We start from the raw sequence: 15,790 nt of genomic DNA on the forward strand, positions 1-15,790 counted from the left end.
GATCCAACTTCAAAAATGGTAAAATTCATCTGTTTAACTCCAAGGGAGTTATAAAATTAGCCTATTTTTATGTAGTTCCTTTTGCAGGGGTGTCCAAAGTCAGTCCTGGAGGGCCGGTGTCCTGCTGACTTCAGCTCCAACTTGCTTCAACACATCTGCCTGGAAATTTCTACTATCCCTAAGAGCTTGATTAGCTTGTTCAGGTGTATTTGATTAGGGTTGGAGCTAAACTCTCCAGGTCACTGGCTCTCCAAGACCGAGTATGGACTATTAAGCAGTTGTGAGTTGGAGGTTGTTGGAACTAATCTGCAGAGCTGTGGCCCTCCAGGAATTGAGTCTAAGACCACTGCTTGAAAAATTTTAAGTGGTCACATTTTTTTTTTCTTCTCCATATTTTTAATACTGGCTTACACGAATACTTTACCCCATAATTGAAAATCTGTCATTATTTTCTCATGCTGGTTTTGTTTGTGTCATTTTTTTCCCCGCATCAACAATGGAAACATTTACATATTGGTAATAATTTGCATTCAGCGTCTTTAAAAATGATCCCGTGAATTACATGAGGTTCAGATGAAAACACATACCACAGTTTATTATATTATATAATGAAAAATCTGACTTTGAGCATTTGTCTTTGTGCATGACCACACATTCATTCAACTGCTAGTGCTGGAATTTACAGCAACTCACCCGTAAACAGAATCAAGATAAATAGAAATGACAAAAAACAACCATTTTTAAAGATTAATGCTGATCATTACTTTAATTAAGTTGCTTTTAAATTCATTTTAATTAATCATATTACTTACTTTCCCAGTGAAAGGCAGCTGGAAGGGCATCCGCTGTGTAAAACATATGCTGGATAAGTGAGCGGTTCATTCCGTTGTGGCGACTTATGATTAATTAAGGGACTAAGCCGAAAAGAAAATGATTGAAAAAATAAATATTACTTTCTCAGTTTGTGTTATGACAAGGACAAAATATGGTGTTATAACAATATGAGGGGGTGTACATGTTGGCTCATTTTTGGCTAAACTATCCCTTTAATTAACTACCCTCATAGCAAAATATTTCTGGCCCACTTAATCAGCTTTTGCTTGGCCCATATGCCGCAGTGAATTTCGGTACATGACTGGACCCAGTCTGGCTTCCAGACAAGGGCCAAACATATCTGGGCCAAGTCTCAGCCAAGTTAAAAACCCATAACTGAGCCTGAACTGGGCCAGACATGTTGGTGTGTCACGACTGCAATGAAATCGATAAACTCATGAATCATTGCGTTTTAGGCGGGCTATAGGGCTGCTTTTTCTGTAAGGTAGAATTTTATTCTTTATTTAAAAATAATAAAAATGTATTTTAAATGTGGGAAAAGATAAGCCAAACTTACATGCCCACATATCAATTATTAGTATCTGGGCCAGAATTTTTTGCTACCTGGGTAAAGGCCTCCTAATGTCCTAAAACGCTACGAAACAAGGATAATTTAATTACTATGCAAATCCAAGTGAAGAACTGATTATAATATGGTGCTCATTTGTAAACCTATTGAGTCTTTCCCAAAGGCCCTATTTATCAAAAATGCATTGAGGATCTGCTGTAAGATTTGACTGAACTTGTGCTTTTACACATTTTCTAACAGCGTATCTTTCCATTACAGGCTCCATTATTGTTGTTTGTCATATTTTGTTTTTTTTTTCCATTATCTGATGTTACTCTGCACAACTTCCATTAAATTTTCTTGAAATAAATATGTTGTTTTTCTACAAAGTCCATAGTTTAAATAAAACCGTTTAAGTAGCAAGGCGGACTTTAATATACACACATAGTATCAGGTTCATTTTCTGATGTGATTTCAGAGCAGAATACATTTTAATGTCATGCAGTGCTCAACAGATGCTGCTTTTGTGGTGGTGTTCCCCCTCTGAAATAGATTTCAGGTCAGTGGTTTACTGAAAATGACACGCAACTGAACTAAAAAGAACCTAAATGAAAAACCTCATCAGATATAATATGATGTAAAAGAGTTTATGCCAAAAAAGAGACATATTATGTGCTATTTGATAGGGATATTGTTAATTTTGTTAAATATTGTTAAATGTTGAACTGCCAGTGTACTGTAACAAAACAACTTCTAGAAAAATAAAATGCTTTTTTTTCTCTTGTATGTGTGATTGAAAATGGCGGCACAGTGTTATTGTAAATATTTGTGTTACTTTTCTCCCCATATTTGCGTGGGTTTCCTCCTGGTGCTCCGGTTTCTCCCAATAGTCCAAAGACATGTGGTACAGGTGAATTGGGTTGGCTAAAATATCTGTAGTGTATGTGTGTGAATGGGTGTGTATGGATGTTTCCCAGCGATGGGTTGCAGCTGGAAGGGCATCCGCTGCATAAAACATATGCTGGATAGGTTGGCGGTTCATTCTGCTATGGCGACCCCAGATTAATAAAGGGACTAAGCCGAAAAGAAAACGAATGAATGAATGAGTTACTCTTTAATGAATAACCTTTTAAAAAATAAATTTCTAAATTTAAATGAATGTAGTCATGTTGAATCACACTCAATAAGAGAATAGGCATCCTGCGGGAACAGACAGAAGCGAAGATGGAAGGCCAGAGCCTTATATTTCTGCTATGGAAGTATTCTTATTATTTCAAACACATCCAAGAAAAGGAAAAGAGGATCATCTCAATGGACATTGATTTTGTCAGTTGGCATTTATGTGTGGAGTTTGCATGTTCTCTCCCTTGTGTTTCCTCCGCCTGCTCCAGTTTCCCCCACAGTCTAAATACATGCGCTATAGGTGAATTGGCAAAATAAATTGAATCCTCCACCTATCTTAGACGGGTGGCACGTTGGCCCAGTGGACAGCACTGTTGCCTCACAGCAAGAACGTCACTGGTTCTAGTCCTTACAAATCCAGCTGACGTTCTCCTCGTGCTCACCTGGGTTTCCCACGGGTTCCCCGGTTTCCTCCCACTATCCAAGAACATGCAACTTAAGTTAACTGACTATTCCAAATCGGCACCAAAGACATGCTCCTAGCAAGTTATCTCTTAAGAGCATCACTATCTGTTCATCAGCTACTACGACAAGGAAGTTCTCGAGATCTACCTGAGCTCAAACTCCCCTCTCGCCTTGCAATGGGAGGGAGCCCAGGGCACGAGGATCTTATGAGCTCAGGGCTTTCTTCCTGGACAGCTTTTCAAACATGCTTTGTAATCAATCATAAGCTAAGTGTGAACTCTTCAAATAAGGGACTAAGCCAAAGGAAAGTGAATGAATGATTGAATGTTTATTCAAATCGATTTACTCCAGAAGACTTTTAAAATCTCAAGCTTGTAGGTAAAAGATTTCTCAATTGTGATTCACAGCTATGGAAGCCTGTTTCTGCCACAGGATTATACAAAAGGTATTGAAACTTTATTTCACAATTCAAGGTTTGCTTTTGTTTCTTATTTCATAGAAAATTATAAAAACTGCAAGACAAACAATTCAGAGAAAAATGAATCGCAAGAAAAAGAGGCAGACTTCTGCATTTATATCTCACGGATTTTGTTTTGTTTTTTCTTAGAACCCTACTTTTATTTCTTGCAATTGTGAGTTCAGTTTTTCCTCACAGTAACCTAAAATTATGATGTGTTAATTATTAACTTGCACAATGTTACAGTCTTTACAGTCTTGAAATTACAAAATAAACTCTCAACTTTAAAATGGAAATCCAAATTATGAGATAAAATTCACAATTATCTTTCTTCAATTGTTTTAATTCCAAAGCTTAAACAAGTATTTTATAGTATTTGGTCTATTAACCAACAACAACTCCCCACCAAATAAAAAAAATGATAAGAATGAAATATAAACATCTCATGTCACAGTTTGAAGTAACCTACTGACTACAGGCACAAAGTGAGACACATTTAGAAGCTTTGCATCGTGTCAACATTCACATGACTAAAACTCACATTAATAAATGAACCGCAATGCTCTTATAAAAGATACTTGTACCGCAGTCTTGCATAAAAAATCCTTATTAGCTTTAAGTGCTTATCTTTCATGCTGTCTGACTTGGTTGATTGACTTCAAGCATTTGATAAGGCATTGTTGCTCCCTGTGTTATCTACTCATGTTTCTTATCCACGTTTTCCTGTGGAGCCTGAGGAGTTGATCCATGCAAGACAAAAAGCCCGGTCAGGGTCAAAATGATACCAACCCACCACAGTGTGGCATGAGTTTCACCGAAGATCACATGTCCAAGGAAAGCCTAGAAAATAAAAACCCATTAAGAATTATTCAAGGGTTAGCTAACAGATAAATAATCATTTAGTCATCAGTTGCTTTCCCTCATGTTTAATTATATCCTTATGGAATATGCCCATGTTTGGAACATTAAAGAAATACTCAACTTTTTTTTAATGTATATTGTTTGGAAATAGGCTCATTTTACAAGTCCCATAGAGTTACAGCTTTTCCCAATTGTTTACACACAATTACTTGTACTTCAGACACAATGACTAGAACATGTAACTGATGCACCTACCCCCTGAACCAATTCTGCTAAACTACAAGCACAATTCCTACTTTACACTCAAATTGCAGGTTTCAAACACACTTTTTAAAAAAACACTACACACAATTAGCTGCATTTGGCACAATTTTCATGCAGTAAATCTCTTGTTTTCACAAGGAACACACTGTCATTCAAAATTGTAAAGTCAGTTGCCCTACTTACTCAGCATACGAACTCATCACACCTGTCACACAGAATTGCAAATTAGAAATCAAAGCTCATCTGGTTCATAACTGGTTCACTGCCCACCCATGTTTTTTAGTTGTTTATCTCCCTCCATAATCTCCATTCATCAAACCAATTGAGGGATGAAATGTGTACGACCGAAATCCACACACACACACACACACACACACACACACACACACACAAACACACACACACACATATACTCCTTCCCCAAGCTATAGCAGTGGATGCTTTTCATGGCTGGATCCACCATGCAAGGTGACATTTCCCCCACTGCTTGGCCAGACCAAAACAGAAAAGAGGATGCAGTATAGCTGTTTTTTGGGGTTTTATTTTATTTTATTTTTTTATGTAACCGTATTCAGGAAATACTTCTGTTGATGGTATATATGTAGACCACATTGTGTGCAACTTTGTGTTGGTTGATGAACACTGTGTATACTGTTTTTGTGGGAAAAATACAGTAAAATATATTTATTAATTGTGTGTTTTGTATAAAAACAATATTCTGAAATATTTTACAATGCACTTCTGTAGGCCTATGTATGTCTGTAGTTAGTGTAACACTGAACAAAATAAGGCTTACAGTGAGTCATTATGATGAATGGAGAAGTAGTCATAGTGTTTAACATTAAACATATCAGTGATCAAGAAGTTCTTATAAATGTCTATCCATGTGATGGCTTGTGTGTGTCATTTGAAAACAAAACACCACATTGAGAAGAAATCACGTCGTTTTGAAAGCAGAGTTTCATTTTGCGGAAGACTTGAAAGGTTTTGCCCAATGTGTGTGTGTGTGTTTTGTGTGTAGAGTTCTGACAATATGAGACATGCTTTCAGAAAATGTGTGTAAACAATTGGGCAAAAACTGTAAAAATTTGAGTTTTAGCATTTTTTTTAATCCATTCAGCCAATCTTTTGGTCTGGTGGAGGCATTTATATCTTAGCTTAGCATAAAACATTGAATTGGATTAAACCATTAGCATCTCGCTCAAACATGTCACAAATTTCATTTTCTGTCGGTCTTAGTACATGATTTAATACAGAAGAGTCAAGCTTTAAATAGGAAAATTATCAAAATGGTCTTTAATGCTTTAATCCGATTCAATGATCTATGCTAAGCTAAGCTAAAAGTACTCTGTCCAGAACCAATATTTGACTGAATGGATTTACTCACTCCATTTATCAAGGGTTGTCACAGCGAAATAAGCCAGAAATTACTTTAGCATATTTATTTTGCAGTCTCTGGACTGTGGGGGGAAACTGGATCACCCAGAGAAAACCCATGCAACCCATGGAGAGAACATTCAAACTTCACACAGAAAGGCCTCCTGCTTCAGCCAAGACTCGAAACAGAAACTTTGTTGCTGTGTGGCGACAGTGCTAACCACTTAGCCATTGTGCAGATTTCATTTAAAATATTTTATGTGTTCTGGGTGAAAGGTTTCAGAGATTTATAGGATTCAGTAAAGTAATTAGTTTTGCAGATAAACTTGAAGGTTTGAGGGAAAAAAAATAAGCTTAACTCACAGAGGATATAAAATTTGAGGCAGTGGTGGTCACAGTGGCCCGGGCAGAGGAAGACGAGTGCCGGAGGGCTTTGGAGAAGAAGGTCCACATCACAGCATTGCAGGTAAACAGAAGACCTCCACACAGCAGCCGCAAAGGTATATGCAACTGTGATCAATCACAAGCATAAAATCATGTAATTCAATAATGGAAAGCATCCTTGATCACTGTCAGCTTCTCCTCCATCAAATGATGTCACTTCCGAGTTATAATGAGACAGGACTGACAAAAACATGGGCACAATTGTAAATGTATTTGAATTATATAATTGTAGTATTTATGTGTAGAATGTATATATAATTTCATGTTTTTATTCAATTGGTGAGAATGATAACAACCTAAACCTAAAGTTTTGTTTTTTTTCTAAATAACAGTTTTAGAATAACAAAACTATTAAAGCTGTCAGTTCAAATGGGCTGAGGACAAGGACAATGACAGTGTTTTTACCTTTGTAAAGTGTTAAAATAAAGAAAAACAATCTAAGAACTAAATGAATGACACAATCCTTTACAGAACAACTCCCAGAAATCAACCATTAGTCCATTTTAGACATCTTGGGGATGAAATACTTTTTATTCACTGTATTTGTTTTTATTTCAGGGACAGCTAATGTACGTTTCTGGTAGAATAGACAACGTCTTACCCAGTCACAAGCTGTAGCATCGTCAGAGTTTCCCTGTCTGTCTGTCCAGATCTTCAGTCCTGTTTCACACACATCTTTCAGATAATCAGCACCAAGTGACAACTTAGCAGAAGATGAAGCTAAAGCTGCCAAAAACCCCGCCATTAGCGCATAAAACACGCCAGGCAACATCTTTCCAGCTCGGTCTTACCGACTCACTAAGAGCGGGCTACGTTAACATCATTATTTGACCACCATCTTTTACATTTTAAGACATATAAATTAATAATGAAACTTCCTACTGCGAATCACAGAAATAGAACAAACAGGATTGGCAATCGACACGAATCACGGCGTCGTTATATAGGCGGGACTTTAACGCCACTAACGTTACATATTTAACCGGTGAACTGCAAAATACATAGAAATGTATTGTTTAACTGCTTTTTAAAAATGTTTAACTTTATTGTGTTAAAATTGTATTTAAACCACTACTAAATATATTAGTGTCATATGGTACCTGTTACTTTTCTCAATGCTGTTTACAACGGACCTATCAAAGTAATTTAAGAGTACGTCTTATGCTCTACGTACAAAAACTTGTATTTGTATCACAAATAATATCATTCAAATTGATACGTTTACTTAATATGTTGTAGTGGATGTTCGAGTAGTGTACAAATGGCAGTGATATGAACATGGATTTTTAGAAAACTCGTCTTTATGGGCCTCCAAGCGCCCCTTCAGGAAATATACGTAATGGAAAGTGGAATCCTGTAACAGTGGCCTCTCAATGTAGAAATAACGAGTGTGCGCGCTGATTGGTCAGTAACAGACGCATATCGATGACGCTAACTTTCCACGCTAGGTCCTTGTGTGTTTACTGTCCAGTGTTTGCGAAACATTAAGCGCATTTACAGTTTATCAGGCTGATTTTAACTAAGGCACAATGAGCAAAAAGGGCAACGTATCATGGGTGAAGCCAGCCGAACCATCTTTCCTGAAGAAATTCAAGAATGATGTTGGTTTCAAAGAAGGGCCGACAGTGGAGACCAAAGTAAGTGTTTTTTCTAGTCAGTTTGATCGCACCTCAGTAGTACTCATTGGAGTGGACCAAAATAAAATAGGAAGATGTGTAAATGTTGAGTAAAAAGATGAGTAAAATAAATGCATGTCTCCGAATTGTCCTGTACGGCAGCTCACTTGTTTTTCAAACAACCTCTATTATATAAACACTGCTCAAGAAAATGAAAGGAAAGCACTAAAATAACACATCCTAGATCTGATTCTGAATGAATGAAATATTCGTTTAAGCTGCAACTCATCACTTGGAAACATCCATACACATTCATTCACACACGTATACCACGGCCAATTTAGTATGGGGTTCTATGTGCCAAAATTCCCTTGCCTGCTTTCTGCTTTGTATTTCCCATTTGTCTTCGTCTACTCATTGCCCAACTCGTTTTGTTGGTTGATGTCTTAATCTGTCGACCTGACGGTTTTTTTCTGATCTGTTCTTATTGTTGTCTGTTTATCGTTAATGTCATCCTTACCGTCGTCTATGCTGTCGTCATTTATACTTTCATCCTTACTGTCGTCTATGCTGTCGTTTATACTGTCATTCTTACTGTCGTCCATGCTGTCATCAAATGCTGAGGGTAATGATGATAGAACAGATGACCATAAGGACGACAGCATATATAACAGTAAGAATGACAGTAAAGATGAATAGACAACAATAAGGACAACAGATCAGATGACAGAATACCTCAGAGAATCTGACAGTACAAAACAGGAAAAAACTATCAGGCTGACATCAACAGACAACATAATTAGTTCAACAATGCTTATTTTCCTGAACATGTGGGTAATGAGAGTAGACGAAGACAAATGGGAAAAAGCAGGAGGCAGGCAAGGGAATTTTGGCACAAAGGAAACACTATAATTTAGCTTACCCAATTCATGTCTTTGGACTTGTGGGGGAAACTGGAGCACTCAGAGGAAACCCATACGATCACGGAAGGAACATGCAAACTCCACACAGAAACAGCAACTGACCCAGCTGAGGCTCGAACCGGTGACCTTCTTGCTGTGAGGCGATCATGCTACCCACTGCGCCATCGTGCAGCCCATCAGTGGAAATCAAATTTATTAAAACAAGGAGGTCTGAATTTGGAGTCACGCTCAAAATTAGTAAAAAAAAAAAAACGCATTACAGACTGATTTAACTTGGATGCAATGTCCTTAAAACAAATCAAAATGAGACTCAGTAGTGTGTGTGGTGTCCACATGGCTGTATGACCTCCCTACAACCCCTGGGCATGCTCCTGGTAAGGTGGTGGATGATCTACTGAGGGATAATTGAATTTAGATCTGGGGAACGGCCGGGCCAGTCCACAGTATCAATGTCTTCGTCTTGCAGGAACTGCTGACACACTCCAGCCACAGGAGGTCTAGCATTGTCTTGTGTTAAGAGGAATTCAGGGCCAACCGCACCGGCAATGGTCTCACAAGGGGTCTGAGGACCTCATATCGGTACCTAATGGCAGTCATGCTACTTTTGGCGAGCGCATGGAGGGTTAGGGCCCTCCAAAGAAATGCCACCACACTCTATTACTGACCCACTGCGAAACCGATCATGCTGGAGGATGTTAGGCAGCAGAACATTTTCTATGGTGTCTCCAGACTCTGCCACGTCCGTCATTTTTATTTACACAATGAAATGATGAAGTAAATCTTGTTTTTTTGCAGAAGGAGCAGATGCCACAGTGTGATGATGACAGCGGGGACAGTGACCGAGAAGATGAAATGCCGCAGGTCGTGGTCCTCAAAAAGGGGGATCTGAGTGCTGAAGAGGTTATGAAGATGAAAAAAGATTCAAAGGAGGAAAACACAGGTAATGCAATGGTAGCCTACACGGAGGTAAAGTTGGTTTCATGTTCACACATTCGGACTTTCTCCTTAATAATATTAATAATTTCATTTTCAGAAAAGCATTCTTTGCAAATTCTAAATAGTGAAACCAAATTACATTTACATTTAGTCATTTAGCAGACGCTTTTATCCAAAGCGACTTACAAATGAGGACAAGGAAGCAATTTACACAACTATAAGAGCAACAATGAATAATTGCGTTAGACACGTTTCAGGTGTGTAAAGTCTAAGAAGGAAAGCGTTAGTAATGCAAGTTTTTTTTTTTTTTTTTTTTTTTTTGGAGTACAGTTAATGGTATAGCCAGAGAGGCAATTGCAGATTAGAAAGTGAAGTATAGACTAAATAGTTGACTTTTTAGTCGTTATTGAAGACAGCAAAGGACTCTGCCGTTCTGATGCAGTTAGGGAGTTCATTCCACCAACTGGGCAGATTGAATGCGAGAGTTCGGGAAAGTGATTTCTTCCCTCTTTGGGATGGAACCACGAGGCGACGTTCATTCACTGAACGCAAGTTTCTGGAGGGCACATAAATCTGCAGAAGTGAGAGTAGATAAGAAGGAGCAGAGCCGGAGGTGGCTTGGTAGGCAAACATCAGAGCTTTGAATTTGATGCGAGCAGCAACTGGCAGCCAGTGCAAACAGGTGAGTAGCAGAGTGACATGTGCTCTTTTAGGTTCATTAAAGGGCCATGACACCCCCCACTTTCGGTTAAAGTCTACTTCAGAATTTTTTCAAAAGATGCATGATTAATGGGCGTGGAGCTCCGCGAGCATCGGGCAGGAGTGGGCGAGGCCAGCAGGGAAGAAGGGGAGCGAATATCTGTTGTTGACAGTTAGCTCACAAACTGAGACACAAACCGTGAGGAGACGCATGAGTTTATAGTTCACAAAGTTAAAATGCAAAGAAATAAACAGTACATTAATGCCCTGCTACATTTGTTATTCGTAATTTCATATATACATAACCACAATTTATATCATTATGAAGATAAGTGTGTTTAAGTAAACGCTATAAATGAGGATTCTCCCTCGATCCCCGTGTCTAAATTATAGATCTTGAATGCAGACTCAGTGCAGCAGGTCTCCTGACCTGTCTATTTTAACCATTAGCCCTGCTGATAATATAGAGGATTTAGGCAAACACAGCAGCACGGCGATGTGTCAATGTGAACGAACTCCTGATAAAAGTCAACGTCCGCCATTCTTCAATTCTCGCACTGCTCTCCCGACAAAAATGCTTGCAGCACACACACAGCTTTGCTGTATGATCGGCCCTGATAGGATCGCGGGGAAAAAACATGCAACAAACCCCGTGGATCATGGAAACAAACACATACGAGCCTTCATGAACGGCTACACACACAAATCTGCTAATATAAAAAAAAAGTTCTCCAGGGTGTCCTGAACCTTTAAAGACCACTCGTGCTGCTGCGTTCTGGAATGACTATCAAAATACAAGATTGTTCACAGTCAAATAAATAGTACTAATGCTGTTTTGAAGTCGTATTACCTGATTTCAGGCAGAATATTCAAAGTACCATGGTAAACAATATAGTGAGCATATCACAAGTTGTCACTGAATGAATGTGCGAATATAAAAGCAACTTAAGCCTGTAACTGTAGCCTACATGCATTGTTTACATGGGTAACAAAGGATTACATCTTTCACAAGGTTAATTCTTGTTGGCCCATCAAATGAAATAGGTAAAAATGGTTTTATAAAGATAGAGAGCTCATTAAATGCAAGTATCAGGGTTCATACGGTCAAAGAAAACCTGGTAAAGTCATGGAATTTTGACATGGCATTTTCCAGGCCTGAAAAAGTTTTGGTAAAACAGAAAAACCCATAAAGTTTTGGAAAAGTCATGGAAATTAGTTTAACAAAACTGGATACTTAAATTAGGGTTGCCTGATATTGGTCAAATCTGACATTACCAAATTTTTGTATTTCTGTGATATATATTGGGATGTGAATACAATTATGAATACAAAACCTTATCTATAGATACAGTTAGTTCAAAATACTGCTGCAAGGCTTTTAACAGGTAGCAAGAAACATGACCACATTACACCAGTTTTACGCTCTTTGCACCGGCTGCCTGCGCACTAACGAGTCACTTTTAAAATGCTTCTCTTAGTTTTTATATCTCTAATCACTGGCCTGGCACATTCTTATCTGTCAGACATGTTGATTGAGCATCAGCCTGGTCGGTGTGTGTGTGTGTGTGTGTGTGTATATATATATATGTGTGTGTGTGTGTGTGTGTGTGTGTGTGTGTGTGTGTGTAAATATATATATATATATGTGTGTGTGTGTTTGTGTTTGTGTGTGTGTGTGTGTGTGTGTATATATACATATATGTGTGTGTGTGTGTGTGTGTGTGTGTGTGTGTGTGTTATTAGATACAGTGGTCAAATGATTTTATTTGTTTTTATTTTTTAATCGTGTTATTTATTTCACAAGTGTTTTGGTTTTGCCCAACAACAGTTGCAAACTGCCAAACTTTTTCAGCTTGGTATTATTTCTAAATCTTTTAATGACAGAGTAACTTTTGACACACATTTAATGTTTCTTATACCAAAAGCTGGCAGGCAGATTTGTTGGTTTCTGTGAGTTATGATGCAAGTAAAAAAAAAACTAATATAGCAGTCTTCAATATGAAGTCACTGATTAAAGTAAATGCTTTTATTTTCTCCAGATGAACAGCCTCCATCTGATGGAAAGATCGTCTTTAAGAAGCCTGTCAAGCGCTCGTCTGATAAATTCGAAGGCATTACTGCCAGCTCTAGCAAGAAGAAGAAAAGCGAGGATGGTGAGAAGAAAGAGCCTAAAGCTGGCGTGAAAGTGAAGAACAGCAGTCTGCTATCATTTGGAGGTGATGATGATGATGAGGAAGACTAGTTTGTCTGCGGTTTCTCTGAGTCAGATTGCAAAGAACAATCTGCTTTTTAAAAAAACTATTTCGTGTGTAGATGTTAATACATGTAAATAGATGTTTGTGGAAGTGAATTCATGCAGCTTATTTGTTAAAGCGTTTTGTTAAACATACGAGTCATTATGAGCCTCTTTTACATTAATTATACATTATATACATTTGATCCTTAATGATATATTTTGATGGTTGTGTGAACCAAACATTGGGTTAATCTGACATGCAAATATGATGGAATATTGAACATAGACAACATTTTAAAGAGGCTCTTTAATGTTTCATAGAAATGAAACTGTCCCGTTGAAAATGTTCAACAGGATGTACATATATGGCTTCTATAATGGAGCGGCGCAAATTTGCTTTTATTATTCTTTTTTTTTTTTTTAAGCAGATGGCACCCAAAATCCCTGATTCTGGGACTTTGGAGTTTTTATTATTACACATTGTGTTACATTCAGGGAAAACATGCATTTGGGAATAAAATGTTTTTACCACCATTCATATTGTTTTGCAGTTCTGAAAAAATGCTTTTATTTTAAGTTAGTGTTTAGGTAAGAAAAAGAAAGAGTACTTTGTCATAATTACCAGGCTGATGAAATGTATATTTTATGGACAAAAAAAAAAGATTGGCACATAGATCACCGACACATCATTATACAAATACATAAGTTACTTTGTCAATATTTTTAACTAAAACTTTTTTTTTTAATAAATATATGTTAAGTTCAAATGCACCAAAACATATTACATACATATATTTCACTGAGAAATGGATACAAATGTTTGTTTACAAAATGGGATGTACTCAATTATGCTGAGCATTGTTCACGGCCTGAAAAATATCTTGTCGCCTAACCAAGTATTACGAACAACAATTAATAACTTGACTTCTTGTTGATCATTTGGTATCAGAGGTGGCTCTTATGAAAGGCAAAGGCCTCTAGATTACACTTAATTTACCAAAATACAATATGATCATGCTTTGATTTTTAATTATTCAATTAGGACATTAAGATCTGACTGGTTAGTCAAAAGTCTTGTCACTTAACTGAAATAATGTACATTATAGAATATAAAGTCAAGGTGCAGTGGAAAAAGAATGAATATTGTGTCTGACTTCCATGAGCTTGGAGGACTGCATCCATACATCTTTGCAATGACTCAAATAATGTAATAACAAAGTCATCTTGAATGGCAAAGAAAGCATTCTTGCAGGACTCCTACAGTTCATCCAGATTCTTTGGAGTCATCTTCAATGCCTCCTTCTTCATCTTACCCCAGACATGATCAATAATGATCATGTCTGGTGACTGAACTAGCCAATCCTGGAGCACCTTGACCTTCTTTGCTTTCAGGAACTTCGATGTGGAGAAGTATGAGTAGCGTTATCCTGCTGAAGAATTTGCCTTGATACCTCAGTCTGTTGATGTTGCCATCCACTCTGCAGATCTCTCGCATGCCCCTGTGATTTGTCCTTCACCAAACAGATTTCAGTGAGAATCTAGGGTCCATGTGGGTTCCAATAGGTTTTCTGCAGTATTTGTGATGATTGGGATGCTTCAATAGATGATTCATTGGAAAAATCTACCTTCTGCCACTTTTCCAAATGATCAACTAGAAGTCAAGTTATTTTTTACTCTTACAACTGAGATTGCCAAGAAGACTTTTGTCAGGTAGTGTATATATTTCTACATGCCAAAATACATATGTTTTACAGTGATGGGTTGCAGCTGGAAGGGCATCTGCTGCGTGATACAAATGCTAGATAAGTTGGCAGTTCATTCCGCTGTGGCGACCCCAGATTAATTGAGGAACTAAGCTGAAAAAAAATGAATGAATCAAAACAACAAGACATATTTTTTAATATACTAACATACAATCCCAGCCACTTTATATTGTATTATTATTAAAAAATACTGATCCATTGAGATTTTCAAGCATAACTATCTCTAGGGTTTACAGATAATGGTTACAAAAGAGAAAATATAGAGCAAGTGACATCCTAAAACTTCCATGTAAAATTTTACATCCTGTTTTAACCAACATAAATAATTACTAAAACATTTTTGCACTATATCATTTTATTAGTTTCTTCTTAAAGCAGCATTTGAAATATTGTTCAGCTTTGATGACATACAGGACGGGTTGCCAAAAAAAAAACATGGAACATGTTTAAATAGTTCATCCACCGGAGTGTTACACACAGTACAACATACAGTATGCACAGTTTAATACTTGCAGTATGATTCAAACTCTTATATAAACACACACTGTAACAGATACATGCTAAGAGCTAGTCTTTATGTGTTAGCTATGGATCTAATAGATCTACAAGCACAATAAAGTGCTAAAAAAGGCCATTATGGATCCAAACACTAACTTTTCCCATAAAACAGTCTCTCATTTGAAAATACAAAACTTAGTAAATCGTTACTTCGTTCTTCACAGTACAACTACAGATTATGCAAGAATTTTTAATACTAATATTAGAAATGTGAGTAGTAAAAATAATAATTTGTAGGTTATTGTGTTATGTAATCAGTTTAACAGGATACTAAATAGATTGGGGGGTTTCCAATAAGACTGAAATGCTTTGGTAAAGCCTAGATATGCGACACTGTATTATTTTAAACATAACACGATAAAAACTATAACATTGTTATTCTGTAACAAGTTCTCATGTTTCCTTGAAAAGTCTTGAAAGCACTTATGTTTTGAAATGGGTTGAGATGATTGATTTGAGGCCATTTTTAGGATAGATTGTCATTTAACACCTCATAAATCGACCTCAAACCAAAAAAAAAGTATGTTCAAGTGTTATTTAGCCGGTCTAAGAAATGCTCCAGACTAATGAATAGTTAAAAGGCATCTTCACAATTATAGAAATCTACTCTAACTAAAAGGTTCACTGCACTATTTTTTCGAAAATAGGCTAATTTAATATCTCCCCTAGAGCTAAACAGTTGGTTTTT

At 37.2% G+C, this 15,790-nt stretch overlaps 2 protein-coding genes across 2 annotated transcripts; one reads left to right on the forward strand and one right to left on the reverse strand.

Annotated features, from left to right (window-relative positions):
• Nucleotides 1–3,277: 3,277 nt before the first annotated feature.
• tmem42a (transmembrane protein 42a) lies at nucleotides 3,278–7,271 on the reverse strand. Its single transcript, NM_001386405.1, is given in 3 exon segments — nucleotides 3,278–4,265; nucleotides 6,291–6,437; nucleotides 6,973–7,271. Coding segments are annotated over 3 exon segments (462 nt in total). The 5' UTR covers nucleotides 7,144–7,271; the 3' UTR covers nucleotides 3,278–4,121.
• Nucleotides 7,272–7,790: 519 nt separating this feature from the next.
• Nucleotides 7,791–13,315, forward strand: zgc:77056. Its single transcript, NM_212698.2, is given in 3 exon segments — nucleotides 7,791–8,008; nucleotides 9,706–9,850; nucleotides 12,585–13,315. Coding segments are annotated over 3 exon segments (456 nt in total). The 5' UTR covers nucleotides 7,791–7,900; the 3' UTR covers nucleotides 12,788–13,315.
• Nucleotides 13,316–15,790: the final 2,475 nt, after the last annotated feature.

This window comes from Danio rerio, chromosome 16, assembly GCF_049306965.1.
Source record: "Danio rerio strain Tuebingen ecotype United States chromosome 16, GRCz12tu, whole genome shotgun sequence".
NCBI classification, from domain to species: Eukaryota; Metazoa; Chordata; class Actinopteri; order Cypriniformes; family Danionidae; genus Danio; species Danio rerio.